The 22,708-nt window shown below is 48.6% G+C and overlaps 1 protein-coding gene across 1 annotated transcript; it reads left to right on the top strand.

The window, feature by feature from the left end:
• The first annotated feature begins 555 nt into the window (after window positions 1-555).
• Window positions 556-22,035, top strand: TMEM88B (transmembrane protein 88B). The gene is made up of 2 exons (XM_035119765.2): window positions 556-825; window positions 21,766-22,035. The coding sequence occupies exons 1-2, from the start codon at window positions 556-558 to the stop codon at window positions 22,033-22,035; spliced, it is 540 nt and encodes a 179-aa protein (XP_034975656.1).
• The last annotated feature ends 673 nt before the right edge of the window (window positions 22,036-22,708 follow it).

Genomic DNA, 22,708 nt, shown 5'->3' with positions numbered 1-22,708 from the left:
GGTGACTGCTAGATCTCTCCTTCTGAAGAGGCTGTGTCGAAGGTGATTTGAGCATCATGGGTTGTCACAGAACAGTGCGGGGACTCCTGTAGACCGAGACATCCCAGCGGAAAGCATGCCTGCAACAACCCACATTCAAATGTGTGTCTTCTCCCTCTCTTCCCAAACTTCCAGCTAGAGCACCTCTGCTTGAACAGAAGATCTGGACAAAGCCCAGGGCAAAGATCAACTTCTGTGGGAAGGAGGCTGGGGGACAACCAGACATTGGAAATGTCCACCAGGACTCTTGGTAGGTCTTCTCCACCCCGTTCCATTTAATGCTTGGGGTTGGCCAATTGCGTCGAAGTGCAGCATTGCTGGACCAAACCCAAAGCCCATCAAATCCAGCAGAGGTCAGCCAGATCCTGCCAAGAAGCCTACACAGATTCTTTTGAGAAGCCTACATTAGCAACAACTTTCTCTGTTCCGAAGGTGTTCCAGGGCAGAAAAGAGCAGGGGATTTTTTGAAAAGAGAGATTTTTCAGTGGCTGGGGGCACTGTTTGATCCTTTCAAAAATGTCTGATCAGGAGATGGATGACTATGACATGGACAGCCTGTCTGACACATCGCGGATGATCAAGGGACTTCCGCCTTACAACATGGATGATCAGCTGCTGCCCATGGAGCGCCGTAGCACCTGTGGCTGCTGGGCCTGGACATGCCTGGTGGCAGCAATGAACTCTTTGGCCTTCCTCTTGAACTTCCTCTTGATGGCCGCCATCTTTGCCATTGTGCTCCTGCCCACCATCGTGGTGGTCTACTTTGGGTTCCAGTGCCATTCCCGGGTAAGTGACCTGCGACTTGCAGATGCTTCTGGTTAGGAAGCCCAATCCCTTTACCTTGCATCAGGGAGTTAGGCAACATGGTGCTCCCCTGCCCCATATAGCTGGACTAGGAATGCGGGTGGAACTGTGGTCTAAACCACTGAGCCTTTTGGGTCTGCTGATTGGGAAATCGGCGGTTCGAATCCCCGCGACGGGGTGAGCTCCTGTTGCTCTGTCCCAGCTCCTGCCAACCTAGCAGTTCGAAAGCATGCCAGTGGAAGTAGATAAATAGGTACTGCTGTGGCGGGAAGGTAAGTGGCATTTCCATGCGCTCTGGTTTCCGTCATGGTGTTCTGTTGCGCCAGAAGCGGTTTTGTCATGCTGGCCACATGACCTGGAAAGCAAGATGAGCACTGCAACACCACAGTCGCCTTTGTCTGGACTTAACCGCCCAGGGGTCTTTTACCTTTACTTTTATAGCTGGACTACAACTCCCATCATCCCATACCACGGGCTCTGCCATTTGGGGCTGATGGGAGTTGAAATCTGAGAGGCACAGATTTCCCACCCTTGGCCAACTGTTCTTAGAATGGCTGATAAAGTTCTCAAAGCATTTTTTCCTAGGGTGGTATAATCCTGCATTAACTTTACCCATACATTTATAAAAGGATGGATGAGGCGGGCAGGACGTGATAACTAAATGATAAAAGGTGTGCCCTCTGCACACTCCCAGGTGCCCCACAGTATGTGTTATTCTTTCATGTGTCCCCAGGACAAGTCTTTGCATTCAAAAGAGGCTCCAGTGGGAGGCCACATACCTTACTCCCCAAAGTGGCAGGGAGTTCCAACAGCAACTTGGCCCCACCAGAGGTTCGTGGACTACAAATCCCATCACTCTCTACTCACTGGCTATAGTGGCTAGAGCTGATGGGAGCTGTAGTCCAATAACATAATGGTGGGGGAAAGGACCACCCACCTCTTTCTGTATGAACCTACCCAGACCCTGAGATCATCTTCTGAGGCCCTTCTTCATGTGCCTCCTCCTCGAGAGGTCTGGAGGGCGGCAACAGGAGAACGGACCTTCTCTGCAGTGGCTCCCCGTCTGTGGAATGCTCTCTCCAGAGAAGTTCGCCTTGCGCCTTCATTATACACCTTTAGACGCCAGGCAAAAACGTTTCTTTTTAACCAGGCCTTTGGTTGATCAGATTTACATCCCATGCCCTTTCAAATGTTTTTTTTTTGGGGGGGGGGCTATTGAGTTGCTGTTTTTATTTTTGTTAGGTATTTTGTGGTTTTATATCTTGAATTTATTCTGTGAACTGCTCAGAGGCCCCTGGGTATAGGGTGGTATATAAATTCTAATAATAATAATAATAATAATAATAATAATAATAATAATAATGGTTTCATTTTCCTTGTATTGACAGGTTAAAAAGGTAAAGGGACCCCTGACCATTAGGTCCAGTCGTGACCGACTCTGGGGTTGCGCGCTCATCATTATTGGCGCGCTCATCATTATTGGCTCATCATTATTGGCCGAGGGAGCCGGCGTATAGCTTCCAGGTCATGTGGCCAGCATGACAAAGCTGCTTCTGGCAAACCAGAGCAGCACATGGAAACACTGTTTACCTTCCCGCTATAGCGGTTCCTATTTATCTACTTGCATGTTGATGTGCTTTTGAACTGCTAGGTTGGCAGGAGCTGGGACCAAGCAATGGGAGCTCACCCCGTCACAGGGATTCGAACCACCGACCTTCTGATCAGCAAGCCCTAGGCTCAGTGGTTTAGCCCACAGCGCCACCTGGGTCCCTATTGACAGGTTATGGTGGGTCTTTTATAAAAAAATATCTTCTGTAAAACATTTTTTCGGTGCTTTCAGTTTAGCATGACGCTGCTTTAGTTTAGGAAGAACATGTTGGGTAACGGGAGACACCATAGAGGCGTATCGATCATGGAGAAGGCAGTGTTGATGGCAGTGGCCTCCTCCCTTGCCTAAAACATGCTCGGAGGCAGTGCTTCTTAAAACAGGAACGAGGAACTTCAGGCCTGGGGGTCAAGTGTGGCCCTCCAGGCCTCTCCAGCTGGCCCCTGGAACACTCCCCAAGCCACATACCCTAGCAGCCCTGCCAGGCTGGACTCTGATAAAGCCTCCTGCTTGCCTGGATGGAGGCTAAAGAGGTGTGTGTTGGTTTGTGCTGAAATGGCAAAGATAAAAGTTACATTTGTGCCTCTGCCCACTTTTGCCCCTAGCCCTGCCCACCACTGCCATGCGGCCCTTGGAAATCTTCTAGAAGGGAATGGGGCCATCCAACCTCTGCTTCAAAATGTCCCTTCAAAGAAGGAGAGTCCCTCACCTTCCAAGCTATCCCATTCCACTGGGATGGGATAGCTCGGAAGACAGCTCTTGCTATCAGAAAGTTCTTCCTAATATTTAGTCGGAATCTCCTTTCCTGTTATTTGAAATCCATTGGTTCGGGTCCTACCCCCGAAGCAGTAGAAAACAAGCTTGCTCCATACTCCATTTTGCAGCCCTTTAGATACTTGAAGATGACTATCACATCACCTCAGTCTTCTCCTCTCCAGACTAAACATAACCAACTCCTTCAACCCTTCCTAATATGGCTTGGTTTCCAGTGTGTTGAATTTCATTGTGTTAACATATCATTATATGTGTCATTTTGTATGTTTATGCTGTAAACCGCCCTGTGATTTTTGGACGAAGGGCCATATATGAATTTAATAAATAACGATAATAATAAATAATATAGGAAGCATTGGCTGGGGCCCATTGTGGGCTGGCAGGGCAGAATGCAGGGAGCCCAAACAGTGGGTGGAGCCAGAGTCAATGATTGGCTGAGTCAGAGCCACTAATATGCAGAGGCAACTCATTCTAGTTCTGCTGCTCAAGGCAACATTGAAACTCAGGAGGTCAAACACCATCCTTTTGGTCTGGATGCAAGTAAGAAGGCGAGCAAATGCGGGCTGGCTGAGGACAGACTGAGGTTGGTGGACCAGTTAACCATACTAAGGGGCCAGTCTCCATTGGAAGCCAATGGGTTTACCGGTATGAAGTAGCTTTCATGGTCGAAGTCAGAGCTCTGGAAAAAAGCCAATACCGCTTCAAGTTTTCAGCACCAGCTAGCAATGGACAGCGCCAATTTGCCGGCATGCACTCACCTTTTGCAGGATGTGGTTTTGACATTTCTCATTCTGTGGCTCCACACTCTTCTGTTCTAGCAGTTCATTAGGTTACAGAAACTTGGCAGGACCAAAGCTCTGGCTTAGATGGGGTGTGAGAAGCTGAAACTTGGCTTTGAAGAAGGGTGTGTGCATGCACACAAAAATATGGCTTAGTTCTCGTTTTAAAGCCACTAAATGCAGGTGAACTTTCACGGGGACTTTTTGCTTTATTAATTGCAAACTGATGCAAAAATCTGATCAACTGATTTAAGGCTGGAAAAATGAGAAACGGAAATGTATAGATTGGTCCGTCCTTATGCTGAGCAGGATTCCCCTTTTATTGGCAAATAATGCCACGGAAATCATCAGGGCTCAGGAAAGCATGAGTAAACACACCGACTCAGTGCTGTCCTATGCATGTTGATTTGGAAGTAAATCCCCACTGGGCTGTATCAAACAAAGAGTAGAGTTGCAAATTAATGGACACACAAGAGCCTGTTGGATCAGGTCCATGGGCCATCTAATCCAGCATCCTGTTCTCACAGTAGCCAAACAGATGTCCTGATGAGAAACCCTCCAGCAGAACCCAAACACAAGGGCCCTCTCCTCTCCTGAGGTTTCCAGCATCTTGTATTCAGAAGCCTCCAACCGAGCAGGCAGAGAATAGCCATAATGGCCAGCAAAGGTAAAGGTTCAGTCATAGACGACTCTGGGGGTCATAGACGACTCTGGGGTTGCGGTGCTCATCTCGCTTTATTGGCCGAGGGACCCGGCGTACAGCTTCCAGGTCATGTGGCCAGCATGACAAAGCCGCTTCTGGTGAACCAGAGCAGCGCACGGAAACGCCCTTACTGTAGCAGTACCTATTTATCTACTTGCACTTTGATGTGCTTTTGAACTGCTAGGTTGGCAGGAGCTGGAACCTAGTAATGGGAGCTCACCCCGTCATGGGGATTTGAACCGCCGACCTTCTGATCGGCAAGCCCTAGGCTCTGTGGTTTAACCCACAGCGCCTCCTGCGTCCCTACATAATGGCCAGTAGCCACTGATAATAGCTTTAAAGTTGCCCAATCCCCTTTAAAGCCATCCAGGTCGGTGGCCCTTCACTGCTTCCTGGGGGAAGCAAATTCCATAGCTCAACTACTCACTACGTGACAAAGTCCTTTCTTCTGTTTGCCCTGAAATCTAACGTTCTAGGAGTTCTAGGGAGGCTATGAGTTCTAGGGGGGAAAGCTTTCCTTAATCTATGTTCTCCATGCCATGCATAATCTTATAAACTTCTATCATGTCATGGTCTAGGATGCATGTGTTGGGGGACGGCGTTTATCCTTGAATACTCTTCAGAATCCTTTAACATGAGAAGAGCCTCCTAGATGATGATGATGATGATGATGATGATAATAATAATAATAATAATACCGTAATAATAGGTTCTTTATACCCCACCCATCCGGCTGGGTTTCCCCAGCCACTCCGGGCAGCTCCCAACAGAATATAAAAAACACGATAAACATCAAACATAAAAAAACTTCCCTAAACAGGGCTGCCTTCAGATGCCCTCTAAAAGTCAGATAGTTGTTTATTTCCTTGACATCTGGTGGGAGGGTGTTCCACAGGGCAGGTGCCACTACGAAAAAGGCCCTCTGCCTGGTCACAGTGAGGGAACTGCCAGAAGGCCTAGAGAGAAGAGAGGGCCAAGGGCCAGAGAAAGAGAGAAAACTGGAGGGCCACATTTGTAGGGAAGCCTGATCTTCCCCCCGCAACTGTTGTACAAGGGGGGGGGAGGAATCTGAGGACTATCAAAACTTGAGTCGGCAAGCACAAGCTCCTCAGCAGCCCCAAGGCAGAATGATGAAGGGAAAAAAGAAGCCAAATATTCTCAGCTCTCCCCTTAACGGGAGAATCATAGAGGTGTGCATCCATGCACAGCCCATGTGCGGAATACCTAATGAGAACGAAATTAGTTTGTCAATTTGAATAAATTGCAGGTTGTCCAGCGGAGGCTGGGAAGGAAGCCCACACAGCGCTCTGGGATCTGCTGGTATGGGGTGGATTCTGTTTCTGCGGTTGCTGCTGGTGGTTGGATATTACACACACACACACACACACACACACACACACACACACACACACACACTTCCTTTCTCTGTTTAATTGAATAGACGAATTGCAGAGGCCGCATCTAGCTTGGAGCAGCCTTAATTAAAATGAAATTAAAGAGATTTCAGCCTGCGTGCAGGCAAGCGCAGACAAAAGCAGGAGAGCAGGAGAGCTGCTGGCAAAAAGGAGGAGGGAATTGAGGGTGGCATGAAAATGGAGAGAAATATTGTGACAATAAAATAAAAAACTGCGGTGAGTAATCAGCGCTGGGAAGGATCCTGTCAGCCTAGACGTTACTGTATTTATCCAGATTGTCACAGAGGTTTGGTAATTACTGCAAAGCTATTTTCGTGGGCTTTTTTTTTAATTTGATGTATAGCATAATAATTTGTATTCCTCCCCACATCTCCTGGCTCTGACTTTCATGCTTGCTTTTCTTAAATCTGCAGCAGGAGTAGGGACACTTTGGCCCTCGGGATATTGTTGAACTACAACTCTTGTCTGACCCAGCAAGCGTGATGTTGGGAGTTGATGGCTATGCTCTTGCTCCATGGTTGGAGGCAGTAACGCTTCGGAATTCCAGTTGCTGGAAACCGCAGGAGGGGAGAGTTGCCGTTGTGCTCAGGGCCTGCTTGTGGGCTTCCTGGAGGCATCTGCTTGGCCACTGCAAGAAGAGTGTGCTGAACTCGATGGGCCTTTGGCCTGATCTATACCTGAAGGAGTGTCTCCGCCCCCATCATTCAGCCCAGACACTGAGGTCCAGCTCCGAGGGCCTTCTGGCGGTTCCCTCCCTGCAAGAAGCAAGGTTTAAGGGAACCAGGCAGAGGGCCTTCTCAGCAGTGGCACCCAAGCTCTAGAACGCCCTCCCTTCCGATGTCAAAGCGATAAATATTATAAGACCTTCCATAGACACCTGAAGGCAGCCCTGTATTGGGAAGCTTTTAATGTGTGATGCTCCGTTGTGTTGGTATATATTCTGTTGGAAGCCGCCCAAAGTGGCTCGCACCACCCAGTGTCAGGGACCGTGCTGAGGAGGGTGGCACTGAGGAGGAATGGTGGGTGCCTCCCCCTCCCCCTGCTCCTAATCGGGATCCTGAATCTTCCCAGGAGCAGGAGGACAGTATAGTTTTGGAACAGTGGTTTGCAGAGGGACATAGTTCAGAAGGCAGAAGCTGGGAAGTACTGGACGGGGAAGAGCTAGGAGGAGAAGAACTGGGAGAGAGAGGGTTAACAGATTCACTGTCTCTGGAAAGTATTCATCTGCTCAGCCCAAGGTCAAGAAGAGCAGATATGGTGGCAGCACAGAAAGCACAGTGGTTGCGAGATCAGGTTACAAGACACGGTAGTGGGTAGTGACGTGGGTGACTAGGGAGGAAGTGGGTGTAACCCTTAATTGGGAGCACCTTCATTCCAAGGAATAGATGCTTTGTTCTCTCACTGTGATCATTAAAGTTTCTAACTGGTAAGAAGACTCCTTCCTCTTTGTTCTGCTTATCTACTGCCAAGGGGGGGGGGGAGCCGATTCCCTGAAGCCTGACACCCAGTCAGGTGGACTGAGTACAAAAAACTTATTATTATTATTATTATTATTATTATTATTATTATTATTAGCCACGCCCTTCACTGGCTCTGGGAGGTCTCTGTTCCAGCTTTCCCCTCCTTCAGGTGCCCTTTGCAGAGTGACTGTGCTGGCGAAACCAGGATCCTTTTCCAGCCTCTCACCCACCCACAAATTCTCAAGCCCCTGGAGCTGCCCGCAGCTCTTCAATGATTAAAGACTTCCTTTCTCCTTTTATCTTTTTGGTTACTCTTGAACTGATTTAAGAGCGTCTGCACCGAAGCAGCTTTGAGGCACTAACTTAAATAAAGTGCCTGAACGAAGGTGTTTCAACGGCCTCAGTGTGCGGTTTTGTTTCGTGAGCAAACCCTGGGATCAAGGGTTAAGGGAAAGCCGTTTGTGTGGCCCCATATAGCTTGAAAAGCAGGCTCTCCTACAGGGCCGAAAGTGCAATTTGTTGATCGGGAGATTAATTGTGCATTGATTGCTGCTGCAGATCTAGCCCTCGCCTGGGAGACGGTTGTGGTCGTTTCCTTGAGATGGCTTTGCCTTTGCCATCATGGAGGAGGCAGATTGCTCAATTGGGCATCCAAGAGTGTCGCTGGCTAATAAAATGAACAAATGAGATGGGTTTTGCGGCAATCAGTCCCTGCGGAGAAGTGGCTGCATGCGTTGCTTGTTTTCCGCGTGAATGAAAATTTCCTTACGATAACCAAACCAGCCATTTCTGATTATACACGGGGTTTACAAAGGGTGGGGAGATCTCTATTTCCCTGATTCAGTTCCTTTGGAACATGAAAACCTGCCTTATGCTGAGTTGGTCTATCTAGCTCAGTATTGCCATCTTCAAATATGGGATACTCTCAGCCCTCCCTGGAAAGGCCGGGGATTGAACCTGCAACCTTCTACATGCAAAGGAGATGCTCTGCCACTGAGCTACGGCCTTTCCCTGAAGATATAGGAACATAGGAAGCTTTCGTATACTGCAGTATCTCAGACCATCCGTGTTCCTATTTTCCAGGGACAGTCCTGGATTTACAGAAGCCATCCCGGTTTCTGATTTGATCCCGGAATGTCCCACTTTTCCTTAGGACGTTCCTATTTCCATCGAGCCAAGGAGATAAGTAACTATACAACCTTTAGGAGACATCTGAAGGCAGCCCTGTATAATTTCATTAGGTTTTTATGTAAGTTGGAAGCCACCCAGAATGGCTGCGGCAACCCAGTCAGTTAGGCAGGGTATAATAATAATAATAGAATAGGACACCCCTATTTTCACTGGAGAAATGTTGGAGGGTATGGTATCTAGCTCAGTAGTGTCCAGGATTCCAAGCAGGGAACATTCCCATGCCTGTCTGGAGTTCCAGGGATGGAACTGGGTCCTGTCACATGGGAAGCAGATGCTTTACCACTGAACCATGTGATGTGTGATGTGGAAGAGTCCTGAATGCCAAACAGAGAAGCTTGGGAGCCATATTGGTTTCCTACCTCTGTGTGTGTGTGTGTGTGTGAGAGAGAGAGTGCTGGATTTACGTATAAGCTAAACAAGCTATAACTTAGGGCCCCACTAGGCAACCCCCCAAAAAAAAAATTAAAGGAAAAAAAACCTGGATGTACATTTCCAAAATATAAGATAAAAAACAAATAAAATAAAACTTACATACAGCAACAGTGGCAAATGGCTTTAGATACCTATTAGGTCCATAAATTACCGTATAGCATATATTCAACACAAAAAAACAGTGACAATTTGTTGTTGACAAAGGACAGCTGGACATATGAAGGGCCCCATTACCTTCAGTAACTTAGGACCTCATCAAACCTATATCCGGCCCTGGTGTGTGTGTGTGTGTGTGTGTGTGTGTGTGTGTGTGTGTGTGTGTGCAGATACAGTGGAACCTCGGTTTATGAACACCTCGGTTTATGAATTTTCGATTTACGAACGCCGCGGACCCATCTGGAACGGATTTTCACTTTCCATTACTTTCGATGGGAAAGTTCGCTTCAGTTTATGAACGCTTCAGTTTATGAACAGACTTCCGGAACCAATTGTGCTCCCGTTGCTTGGTCCCAGCTCCTGCCAACCTAGCAGTTCGAAAGCACGTCAAAATGCAAGTAGATAAATAGGAACCGCTACAGCGGGAAGGTAAACGGCGTTTCCGTGTGCTGCTCTGGTTTGCCAGAAGCGGCTTTGTCATGCTGGCCACATGACCTGGAAGCTATACGCCGGCTCCCTCGGCCAATAATGCGAGATGAGCGCGCAACCCCAGAGTCGGTCACGACTGGACCTAATGGTCAGGGGTCCCTTTACCCTTTACCTTACCAGTACTGAGTACCCTTGAGTACCCCACACACCGTACTGGGTTGCCCCAGCCACTCTGGGCAGCTTCCAAAATAGATAGAAACATAAATTCCCATACAGGATTGCCTTCAGATGGCTCAGGGATCAGATAACTCCATACCCTCCAACATTTCTCCATTGAAAATAGAGACGTCCTAAGGAAAAGCTTTTGAATTATGGTGCTGGAGATGACTCTTGAGAGTCCCATGGACTGCAAGAAGATCACACCTACCCATTCTTAAGGAAATCAGCCCTGAGTGCTCACTGGAAGGACAGATCCTGAAGCTGAGGCTTCAATACTTTGGCCACCTCATGAGAAGAAAAGACTCTCTGGAAAAGACCCTGGTGTTGGGAAAGATTGGGGACACAAGGAGAAGGGGACGACAGAGGACGAGATGGTTGGACAGTGTTCTCGAAGCTACGAACATGAGTTTGACCAAACTGCGGGAGGCAGTGGAAGACAGGAGTGGTGGTGTGCTCTGGTCTATGGGGTCACAAAGAGCCGGACACAACTAAACGACTAAACAACAACAAGGAAAAGCGGGACATTCTGGCATCAGATCAGAAACCGGGACGTCTTCTCTAAATCAGGGACATCCCTGGAAAATAGGGACACTTGGAGGGTCTGCTATCAATCTAGCTTTCCATCTACCTACCTACCTACCTACCTACCTAATCTATTTATGTCTTGAGAGAGAAAGAGAGGTATGTTGATGATGGCCAGTTTAATTTCCCTTGCCCCTTCCCTGCAGAACTTTCATACTTTTGCCTTTGGCTGAACAGGTTGGTCAGGTGTTTCAGAGCTGCTTCAAGAACCTGTTGCGCCTCTTTGACCTGCAGGAAAAGTGGGTAGAAAGAACCAGCGCCGTCTTCAGCACCCCTGTCGCCATGGTGCGCCGGATCTCTCCGGTGCCCTTCCGCCCCGTTTCCCGGCGCAGTGGGCGGGTGGGCGCGGTGCTGCTGCGCGGCGGGCGGGCGGGCAGGCACAGTGCGATCTCTCCGGCGCCCTCCCGCCCCGTTTCCCAGCGCGGTGAGCAGGTGGGCGCCGCTCGCAGCGGACCGGTGGACCGGCCGGCCAGCGGGCGGGCGCAGCTCGCGGCGCCCTCCTGGCGGGCCGGCACCATGGTGCCCTGCGCCACCGGGGGTCTACGACAAGCCGGCCCTGGAAAGAACAACAACAAGCCATGCCTCCCTTCAAACACAATTAGCTCTTCTAAACACAGCTCCCTCTCTCTTCACTCAAAAGAGTAAGGGAATAGCTCAATGCTGTTTCAATCTGTACGGTCTGTCCGTCCCTCACTCCCCCCCCCCACAATTTTATTTTATTTTTTTTAGCTTCCTCCTTCCGGATATTTGTTAGCGCTGACATTTTCTCAGCCACAGAGGAGCAAGACCGCCTACCTTGTTGGGGTTGTTTACTGCCAGTGTTCCAAGGAACAAGGAAGCTCTCCAAGATTTTATAGGTCCTAATTACCTGTCATGCAGGAGATCTCCCCATCCACCATCTCAGCACATCCCAGAAGCCTAATGTTAAGCAGCCAGAAAGGTGTAGAGAAATGTTCAGGGGGGCTGGAGGAACTTCCCGGAGAAGTGGCATGATGTTTGGGGGAAATAGGAAGCTGCCTTTGTAGTCAGACCTGGGGGTCCAAGTAGCTCAGTATTGTCTATACCAGGGGTGGCCAACTCCCAAGAGACTGTGGGAGTGATCTACCCCCTTTTGGGGGGTTCAGGTCAAAACTGTTGAGTTTTTTTAAGGAAGGGAAGCCCTGTTTTGGGGGGTTTAGGTCAAACTTCTTTTAGGAGGGAGGGAGACCCATTTTTGTTTAGGGCTTCAGGTCATAGTTGTTCAGCTTTTTTTAGGGAGGAGGAAAATTTGGGGTGAGCTTTTTTTGGGTGCCAGTGATCTAGCAGTGATCTACCACAGACATCCAGTGATCTACCGGTAAATCACGATCTACCTGTTGGACGTGCCTGGTCTATACCGACTGATAGAAACTCTGCAGGGTTTCAGACAGTGATCGCACCTCGGAAAGGACCATTAAAGGCCATGTGTTTAGACTGAGTAGTCTTCCTAGCTCTGCTGCGTCCTTTAGATCTACTGTTTGGTCCTGATTTCTGGATTTGCCCCCCAAGCTCCAAATCACGGTTTTCCCCTTTGAAGAAGAAGAAGAGTTTGGATTTGATATCCTGATTTATCACTACCCTAAGGCGTCTCAAAGCGCCTAACATTCTCCTTCCCCTTCCTCCCCCACAACAAACACTCTGTGAGGTGGGTGGGGCTGAGAGACTTCAAAGAAGTGTGACTAGCCCAAGGTCACCCAGCAGCTGCATGTGGAGGAACGGAGATACGAACCCGGTTCACCAGATTACAAGACTACCGCTCTTAACCACTACACCACACTGGCTCTCTTTGCTCATTCTTCCTTGTCCCTTGTCTCCTACCGGTAGCTCCTTAGTTGGTCATTTAAACTGTTATTCTGAACAATCCCTTTTTATTGGGTAGGGGGCATTGGCTGGAGATGAGTTTATGGAGCCAAGGGGACAGTGGCCCACAAATGTTTGGGAACTGCTGGATAATTCTTTTCTTTTCTTTAGGCTTGCCTGCTGCTGAGTTTTCCTTCTCCTTTTTATTTTATTAAAAAGCCACCAACCACTTTAGCAAGGGGGGGGGATGGACGTCAACCAAAGCCCCCCCTCCATTTAGCAGCTCCGCTCTCAAAGCCTGCCTGATTCTCTCTCTAACAGACCACCCTGCTCGAAAAGGGTTATTCAAACCTTGGCTTTTGTCCACTAAATAATGTTCTCTCGATGTGCTTTTGGGCTTTTCTTTCTTTTTTTTTCCTTTGCCATTTTCAAAGCAGAGGGTGGCGAAGAAGGAGAAAGCTTTCCTCTCTCCCTGCAATAGGCTCTGCCTGATGAGCAGATCCTTTCGCTGGACTAATGGCTAAAGTAGGCAGCCCTGAAAAGGAATCAGTCAAGATGCCTGCAAGGCCGCCTTTTCTCCTCATCTGTTCTTTTCTTCTGGGCCCCTTTCCAGACCCTTTTCATTTCATTTCATTATTTAGATATTTATAGACCATGCTGTTCATGAAAAATACTGCAAGACCGCATAGAATGTGCAAAATTACAAGATATATATATATATATTTAAATCAATTGAAAACTGGTTGGGGGAAAAGCGGAAATCACATTTCAAAGTCCTGCTTGAGTAACACAGTTTTCCGAGAGAAGCAAAAAGATAAGGCAAAGATCATTCTTGCCCAGCTTCAACTGGCAGGGAGTTCCACAGGGCATTGCCTTCAACGCCAGTAAAGGCTGACTGAACCTCAGGAGTGTGGGGAGCCAGGGGATCTCAATGACCGAGGTGGAGAATAAGGAATCAGGTGGCCATCGAGGCACCCCTTGGGCCCAGGTGATTAACACAAGAACCTTGAACCTGCCCAAAGTGATGACCAGCAGAGAAGTAATATGCCACCAGTAGCCTGCTCCTGGGACCAGTGCGGCCTCTGCATCCTGCACTATTTGCATGGCCATCTGTCTTGGATGCTTTAGCTGAGACTCCTGCATTGCAGGAGGTTGGACCAGAGGATGCTCAAGATCCCTTCCAACCCCAGAATTCTATAATTCTATGACAGCCCCACACAAAGCACGCCTGTTGTGCCTTCGGGGTGACCTCAGAACTGTCCCCTGGCCTCACCCCTCACTGGCTCTTGTTTCGTACCCTCCTCGAGTGTTTTGGCCTGACTGGAATGTGCCTTTAAACCCCCCACAGTGCCTCTTGCTTGCCAGGACAGACAACAGAGAAGGCGTTTGTGAGCAGAGTGTGGAAACCAGTCTGGTATGCAAATGGAAATTTACACTGAGAGCCAATGAGAGCCAATGTGGCATAGTGGTTAGAATGAGAAAGCAGGACTTGTGAGCACAGGGTTCGAATCCCCACTCACTGGATGACCTGAGGCAAGCCTCTCAGCCTAACCTACCTCGCAGCAGGGTTATCGTGGGGATTAAATGAGGAGGGCGGGGAGGGGGGAAGCATGTACCCCACATTGAACTCCTTGGAGAAAAAGGTGGGATATAAATGCAACGAGCAAGCAAACAAATTAATTAATCTGCTTGGTTACTGTGAGAACACATTGCTGGACTAGATAGAGCTCTTATTAGGGTCTTATATCTTGCCTGCTGCCCCCCCCCCAGCAACCTCTCTAACCAAGTCATGCCTCAACCCCCCACCACCCCGGATGGCTAGAGAAGCTCACAGTTTGTGCAGGGCTTAGCAGCTGGGATGTTTCTCAACAGGAGTCTCCTCAGGAGACGTCAGGAAAAATCTCCCAGTGCTGCCACACTCTCATCCCATCTTGTGATCTATTATGTGCCCCCCCCCCCCAAATATTTTATTGCAGTTGGCACCTGTAAGGGTGACTCGCTCCCTAAAGGGAGCCAGCCCCCATCATCCTGACGTCCAAATCGCCAAGCACAGAGAGCAGCAGTGGGTCTGAAGCAGCCAGAGGGGGAGGAAGAGACTCGGAGGGAGAGAGAAATCAGAGTGAGGAACTATGGGAAAGCTCGGGGGGGCAGAGAGATGCAGGCAGGAGCTCAGGGATGCTGGAGAGCCCTGTCACTGACCGCTCAGGGAGGAAACGGAGAGGGCATCGCTCCTTCTGGCACAAGAGTTAAGGAGAGCGCCGCGACGCAGGTCAAGGGGGTGGCGTTTTGGGGTGCCCCGACTACTTTGCTGACGTAGGAACAGATGTACGCCATTGCCGGCTTCTGATTCGGGATGTTTTAAGCCAGGCACCCCCAAACTTCGGCCCTCCAGATGTTTTGGACTACAACCCCCATCTTCCCCGACCACTGGTTCTGTTAGCTAGGGATCATGGGAATTGTAGGCCAAAACATCTGGAGGGCCGAAGTTTGGGGGTGCCTGATCTATCTAATCTAGTTATGTACACACACACACACACACACACACACACACACACCAGGGCCGGATTTAGGTTTGATGAGGCCCTCAGCTACTGAAGGTAATGGGGCCCTTTATATGCCCTCTACACTGTAAATATCTTGCGCAATAAAAGTCTTTAAGGACAAACTGGACTCAAAAGCGGAGTTACTCTAGAGTAGCCACGACGACCCTCTGACAGCACCCCTGAATAAAATCAAGTAACAGAGGAATTGACCAGAGCCACCAAGAAACTGTTGACGCAGGTTAGCTGAGGAAAGAAGCAGCAGAAACACGAGGAAACACGATGCGAAATAGGCATTTGGGCCACATCTGCCACTGGTTATGAATTTGCCTCATTAGTAAAGTGTCTCTGAAGTGCTGCCCCTTCTCACCAGCTGGGGGCAGACTTTCAAGGAGCTTGCCCTGCTGCTCCTACCTATCAATCAAGACTAGCTTTGATGCACCATTCAGAGTCTCAAGGGGAGATCTTCTGAAGCGGGTCCTGGCTGTCTACCCTTAAGGATGCTAGCTTACCCTTTCGCATTTCAGTTTGGCTTTTTTTCTTCTTTGATCCAGCCTGGCTCAGCTAACAAGGGGGAAAACAGTCATCACCACTTGGCTTTTTGAAAAGGGCTCCCTTTTGGCTGATGACTTTCATCCTTTCCCTTTTCTAGCAAGGGCAGCTCATAGCTATTGACGAAACCTCTTGCCAGGATGAATGGCCTCGGCGTCCGTTTCTCAAACACGCAATGGAAAATAGTTCTCATTAGACGTCGTGGCATCAGCAAGAGAACTTTAAACACTGCATTGATGGATTCTGTGAGAACTGCTGTCAGAACAGGATGCTGGACTACATGGGCCATTGGCCTGATCCAGCAGGCTCTGCTTGCGTTCTTATGGGCAGGGACTCCAAAAAAGGGAGAAAGTTTGAGAAATTGCTCCATTAAGTCATTTTCATTTCCTTCTCTCTAAGCTGAAAAGGCACAAACGCTGCAACCTTTCTGCATCAGGGGGTTGCGCCATCTCCTTGATCCTTTTCAGCTGCCCTTTCCGGAATTTCCCCCCCTGCCTTGCAACATCCAATATCCTGGCGCTGCGGACGCCTTTCAAATCAATGCGAGCCCATTCGGCAACCTCTCCTGCAGGAGGACAAATATTACAGCCCTTTTTCATTTGTTTTGGGACAAGACAAGAATTTCCATTTCTCACCGGCCTCTTGGGTGACAAAAGAAACAGCAGCAGCAGCAAGCAGCCTTGTTTGGACTCAGACAGTTTTAATTTCAGGCTGAGTCATAAAGCGCTGCTCATAAAGCCGGCATCTGTTTCTTTGCCCTGCGTGATTTGCAGCTGAAGGCGAAGCGTAGGCACACTGGCCACGGAACAAGAGGGCAGGCAAGACAAAAGGCGGATAGGCTCTGATGGGCAGGGCATCAAACCTTTCAATTAGCAAGCAGCAGAAGGCAATGTATAGAGGGGTGGTATCGGTAGTTGGAGGAAGGCATCCTTTTCCATTCGTGACATGGAGCAGTGTTTCCATTCCACTGCAATCCGCCTTCTGCCAAAAAGTCGACTATTCACTTCATTGTTGGCTGCAGCAAAGCCACGTGATTAATTACGTAGCCTTTACATTATTCCACCCCATTCATCTCGTTGCAAAGGAAACACAGTGCAAATGGGCAGCGAGGGGGAGTGCAATCAATTATGTACTACGTATTTGCATACTGGAACGAACAATAACAGTGGTCACTGATTGTATTTGCTGGATTGATTTCTGGTGCAGACATGGAATGAATAAGTGAAAATCAGATGTTTATTTACTTATTGGATTTACAGCCCATATTTTTTTCCAGGGAGCTCAAGGTGGCGCACATAGCCAAAGTCACCAAGTGAGCTGCATTGATGAGTGAGGATTCAAACCCTGGTCTCCCAAGTCTTCTTCCAGCAGCACTCAATTATACCACACTGGCTCTCTGTTTCTGTTGGGATTCTCCATTATCCCTAGGGATGGTGGAATCATAGAATTTTAGGGTTGGAAGGGACCCCAAGGGTCATTTAGTGCAGGCAACCCCAACCTTTGGCCCTCCAGATGTTTTGGACTACAATTCCCATCATCCCAGACCACTGGTCCTGTTAGCTAGGGGTCATGGGAGTTGTAGGCCAAAACACCTGGAGGGCCGCAGGTTGGGAAGCCTGATTTAGTCCAACCCCTGCAATACAGGAATAACAGCTAAACAATCCCTGACAGGTGGCCATCCAGCCTCTGTTTAAATACCTCCAATGAAGGAGAGTCCACCACCTTCCGACCTAGACCATTCCACTATCAAACAGCTCTTCCCACCAGAAAGTTCTTTCTAATGTTTAATCAGAATCTCCTTTCTTGTCATTTGAATCTGTTGGTTGGGGTCCTGCCCTCTAGAGCAGCAGACCAATCTTGCTCCATCTTCAGCCCTTCAGATATTTGCAGATAGTGATTGTATCATCTCTCAGCCATCTCTTCTCCAGGTTAAATACACCCAACTCCTTCTCACTGCCGTGTCCTCCTCACTGCCCTGACCTTGCGGGGTATCCTGCCTTTCCCCTTGGAAACTCAAACTGTTACTACTTGGAAACTCAAACTCCAAACGGGAGGTTTGGATAGTTTTACAGCAGGTAAAATCACAGCAGGGGATGTATATTTTACAAGGTTGTTACTGTACCAGATCTTAACCTGTTAACAGTATTTGTAAGAATGGATTCCAAATATCATTGAATTTGTCCATGGCAAGTCTGCGTTTATATGCAAGTTGTTCATAGTTTGCGAGTTTGTATAAGTTTTCAATCCAATCGTAGAAGGGAGCCGCATTTTTATTTTTCCACTTTATCAGTGTCAGTCTTTTTGCTGTGGTCAAGGCACGGAGAGTCCACTCGTATTGTCCTTTTGTAAGGTTCCATGTGCTGGGTATATAATTCAAGAGGATATTTTGCTATGTAAATGTAAGGTTGTTCCGTACAGTTCTGTTGATGGTTTCAGTTACCTTCTGCCAAAAATCTTTCAATATAGGACAATGAAAAAACATAGGTTTTAGAGAAGCATTATCCCTATTGCATCTCCAACAGTTAGATACCCACACTCTACTTTTGAAGAGGAGGGGGCAGCTGTTTGCAGACTCAGTATTGCCTACACTAGGCATGGCCAAACCTGGCCCTCCAGATGTTTTGGGACTACAAATCCCATCATCCTTGGCTAACAGGACCAGTGGTCAGGGATGATGAGAACTGTAGTCCCAAAACATCTGGAGGGTCAAGTTTGGCCATGCCTGGCCTACACTGACTGACTGCAGCTCTCCAGGGTTTCAGAGAGGGATATTCCCCAGCCCTACCTGGAGATGCCCAGGATTGAACCCAAGACCTTCTGCATGCAATGTAGGTGTTCTATTACTGAACTATGACGCATAGAGACTTTAATGCCATTGTGCTGGCCAATTCTCAAACCCTTTTGAGGAAACCCCCAAGTCCCCTTGAGCAGAACTGGGAAGCCATCCAGGTGAGAGCTGTCACCTGAATCTCCCGCGGCCTGTTCCCTGGGCAAGAGCTTGAGGAGCTGTCACCAGGCCAGGCAGACATAATGGATAATTAAACCTTTAATCTGATGACTGCTAGCTTCTCTCGGCAATTTATCAGGGCAGGCTGGCAGGCTGGAGATTGAATATACAACAGGGGGTTGTTGAGGGAAAAAAAAGAAGAGGCAGAGCGGGCACATGGGAACTCAATCTGTAGGCAGTTTCATTTTGTCATTTCATTTCCCTTTATGAGATGGAAGTCGATGGATAAGCCTTGGGGAACAATGGCTCATATAACCTCACTTATTTCCCCCTCCTGGTTTTCTTTTTGAACGAGGAATGCTTGTCATGCTGAGAAACCCGACTCCATGATGACGGGCTTGTGGGGTAGGATCCTGGAGCATTAAGGCAGGGGTGGTGAACCTCAGGTCTGGGGGTGAGGTCAAATGTGGCCCTCTGCCTGGCCCTTGAGAGTCCCTGCCCGGGCCATGCTCCTAACTGGACCTGATTTCCACCTATTCTAGAGGTTCTCCCTCATTGGAACATTGTGATGGAGCCAGCCAGCAATAAATCACACGGAGTAAATAAGGTTAACTCTTATTGGTAGGTCTTGCCTCAAGGAGGCAGTTATGAAGGCTGAAGACAGCTGCCTAAATCCCCTCCTCTCCCAGGTACCCTCCAAAAGCAATCTGAGACTCCTGTCTCTCCTCTGCCCTCTTCAAACCTCTTCTAGTCCTGGGATACTGGGGTGGGTGGGGGTGGGAGGGGAACTGGTCACAGCAGGAGGGGGAAACGCCCTGGCATCTTCACCAGCCTGATTCATCTCTGTCTCTTGGCCTCCCTCCTCTTTGGTTTCTGATTCTGATTCTCTCTCTGCCACCCAGCAAGATTCCTGGTTGGAGTGGGTAGGATGAACCCACGACTCCCAAATTTTAATCCGGCACGCTAACCATGAGATCACACTGGTTCTTCAGTACAGCTGGGAATGTCTTGTGCTTGAATCCTTGGAGAGCCACTGCCAGTTCCCGGCTAAACAGATTGATGATTGGACATGGCCAAAGGTAATTTCATGTGTTTGCTAGGATCATGGGAACCTCAGAAATTCTTGCCAAAGGCCCATTGAGTTCAGCATCCTGGGTTCATTGTAGCCAACCAGATGCCTCAATGGGAAGACCACAAGCACACTTGGAGATCCCAGCAAATGATATTCAGAAGCACCCCTGGTTCCACAGTACTGTGTAGAGCATCAGCTTTGAGCTGGAGCTGCAGTTTGTTGCAAGCTTGTTTAATTTCTAATTTCCTGCTTGGCCGGGTATAAATGCTACCTCTTGAAGCTGCCTTTTCATTGGCAAAAGAGAGGGATGTGGTTGGCACAGAGGGAAGAAGGAGCGTCATCCCACTCAGATTGCCCCTCACCCTTGCTCATCGGTTGAGTCTCATCCTTCCCCTCCAACATCAAACTTCATTTCTTTTCCTCCCCTCTGGCTCTAACAGTATCTGTTCAGTATTAATTAACCTAGAGAGGGCGTCAGACACAAATAACACCACCTTTTTGACATCAGGGTGTAGAGAAGCAGTGAAAGGAGTGGGCAGAACTGAGTGAAATGAATGCTTTGCAAATGGCGAAAATTAACAGCTGAAAATTAATTTTCGGTGAGCACAGTGGTGGCTATTAGAGTGACTATTATCTGCTCAGGGGAAGAGCATCTGCTTTGCATGCAGAAGGCCCCAGGTTCAATCCCTGGCATCTCCAGGTAGGAGTTTATAATTCTCCTCTTCCCTATTTCCTCATGGTTGCGTGGGGGATTTGTTTGTTTGTTTGCTTGTTTATTATATTTATAGACGACATTTTTCTTCCAAGGAGCTCAAGGTGGTGTATGCGGTTCTCCTCCTCCTCCTCATTTCATCCTCACAACAACCCTGTGAGGTAGGCTAGACTAAGAGATGGCCCAAGGTCACCCGATGAATTTCATGGCTTAGTGGGGATTCGAACCCTGGTCTTTCCCAGGTCATAGCCTGTCACTCTAACTTTTATGCCACACTGGATTTGAACCCTGGTCCTCTCAGGTCTTAAGCAACAAACCCAGAACAGCCAAGGCTGTTGGAAGTGCTACCCACCCCCCGCTTTAAATGTATGGTGTGAATGTGGCCAATAGCAAGTTGCAGAAGTGGAGCACACATTATTTGTTGTGGTAATGATTTACTTGTTCATTTTGTATAATTTATACACTGCTTGATTGCAAAAAACAAAAAACCAACCAACCAACCTCTACAAAAAACAAATCAGTAAAATCAATGAAAGTTACAGCCGCGCTTCAAAAGTTAAAATACTAAAACAGATTAAAATTAGCATAACTTGATAAGCAGCTGGGAAGGCTTGTCTAAACAGGAATGTTTCTAGCAGGCGCCAAAGAGCAAGTACAGTGAAGGTGGTTAGAACGTGGTGCTGTGAACGCCAAAGTTGCGGGTTCAATCCCCGTAAGGCAAAGCTGCGTATTCCTGCATTGCAGGGGGTTGGACTAGATGACCCTCAGGGTACCTTCTCTTATAAGAAAAAACTGCTCCTTTTCCCTTATGGGGTATTCTGAAGCCCATATAGAGTCCTTAAGTGGGTTCCCTATCAGTAGGAGAATATAACAGAGGCCAACCAGAGAATATTGAGAAGCAAAGCGGCTAGTAAGCCTGATCTTTATTCAAAGAACTGTTGCAACAGGGTCCCCACTCACCACACACAGGAGGGAAGAGAACCCTAAACAATGGTGCGCAAGCCCCTTATATAGACTTTTGAATTGCCTACCCTGTAGCCCAAGACCACCCCCCAAAACATCATACCTACATCACAGAAGGAGGCAGTCTCCAGCAGAAATCCTGTCTGCCAGGATACCCGATAATGGTCACTGATTGCATTACCTGAGCAGCCTGGCCATCCTTTTGTGATGGTTAACACTTTAGTTCCTGAATCCAGGTCGCAGGCTCACCCTATTCATACACAAATATAGCCTTAAGACAGGATTTGCAAGGAAAAAGACAATGGGGAGGCTTTCCCATTTCCTTTCTCCTTGCAGAGGAATATTTGAGGTCAATTTGGGAGAGTCAAAATGGCTTCAGGATTGCTGTTCGCCTTGTACATTTATGAACAATTAATTTATATTTGAGACCTTAGAATTCTGATAACATTTCCAACTCTACGACCCTATGATTCCATAAGCGGCATGGATAACACTGCCCTGGTCCCGATTCTTTCCCCTTCCCACGATGTCAGCCTCAGCTTTTGACTCGCTCTCTCTCCACCCCCTTGCAGGTGCTCCACTCCACAGCCTCTTACTGCAAGACCATCCTGGACGACAACAGCTCCTCCGCCCTGATCATCCTCGGCTTCGTCATCATGTCTCCGCTGATCGTGGTGGCTATGGCCATCTACTGCGGCCTGGTCAGGCGCCTCCGCCTCTTCCTGTGCTTCCAGCCTTGGGCCCGGGCCGTGTACAAGGGCGTGAAGTGGCGGTGGTGCGAAGATGGGGGGCTGTGCGGCTGCGCCAAGGAGTGGGGCAGCCATGTCAAGGCCTGGGTTTAAGCGCTTCCCGCTCCTTGGTCTGCTTGCCAGCACACCCTTCTCTCCGGTCCTCCAAATCTCATTTTCCCCATAAGGGCGCAATGAAGAAGCAGGCCACGGCTAGACCCATCTAGAGGAAACTTCCATGGCTTCTTCTCCTTCCACCAGGGGGCGCTGGGCCTCCCATTGATTCTGGAACTTTCCGTGAGATGGAGCATGTTGCTTTCACCATGAACGCTGAGGTTCATCTTAAGGACGTGAGTGTGGGGGACATTTTCAGCCAGAGGGCTACTGTACTGCCGGGCAACCTCCTGGGGTGGGCAGAGTGGGTGCAGCAACAAATGCGAATTTTACCTTTGGAAAGCGGCCTTCACACACCTCCACCCAGGGAAGCAAGAATCAGAATTCAAGGACACATTCCAGGCCAGACAAGAACATTTGAGGAGGATGCAAGGCAAAATTGGTGCAGTGGGTATGGCAGTGTGTATCAAGGGCCAGATAGAGAAGCCCAAAGGGCCACATTCTGACCTTGGTCCTGAGGTTCCCCACTCTCACCTTAGGGTAGCTACCCCTCCCTTCACTTCAGCCCCCCATGCAAGGATAACAACATACCCGCCAACGTTCCTCAGATGAAAACACCCACATTCTATTCTACATCGGTATCACTGCTTGATCATTTCCTCCTGGTCAAGTA

Source organism: Zootoca vivipara, chromosome 6 (assembly GCF_963506605.1).
Source record: "Zootoca vivipara chromosome 6, rZooViv1.1, whole genome shotgun sequence".
Taxonomy (NCBI): Eukaryota; Metazoa; Chordata; class Lepidosauria; order Squamata; family Lacertidae; genus Zootoca; species Zootoca vivipara.
The sequence above is the reverse complement of the archived record's forward strand: the minus strand, read 5'-3'. Positions and strand labels throughout refer to the sequence as shown.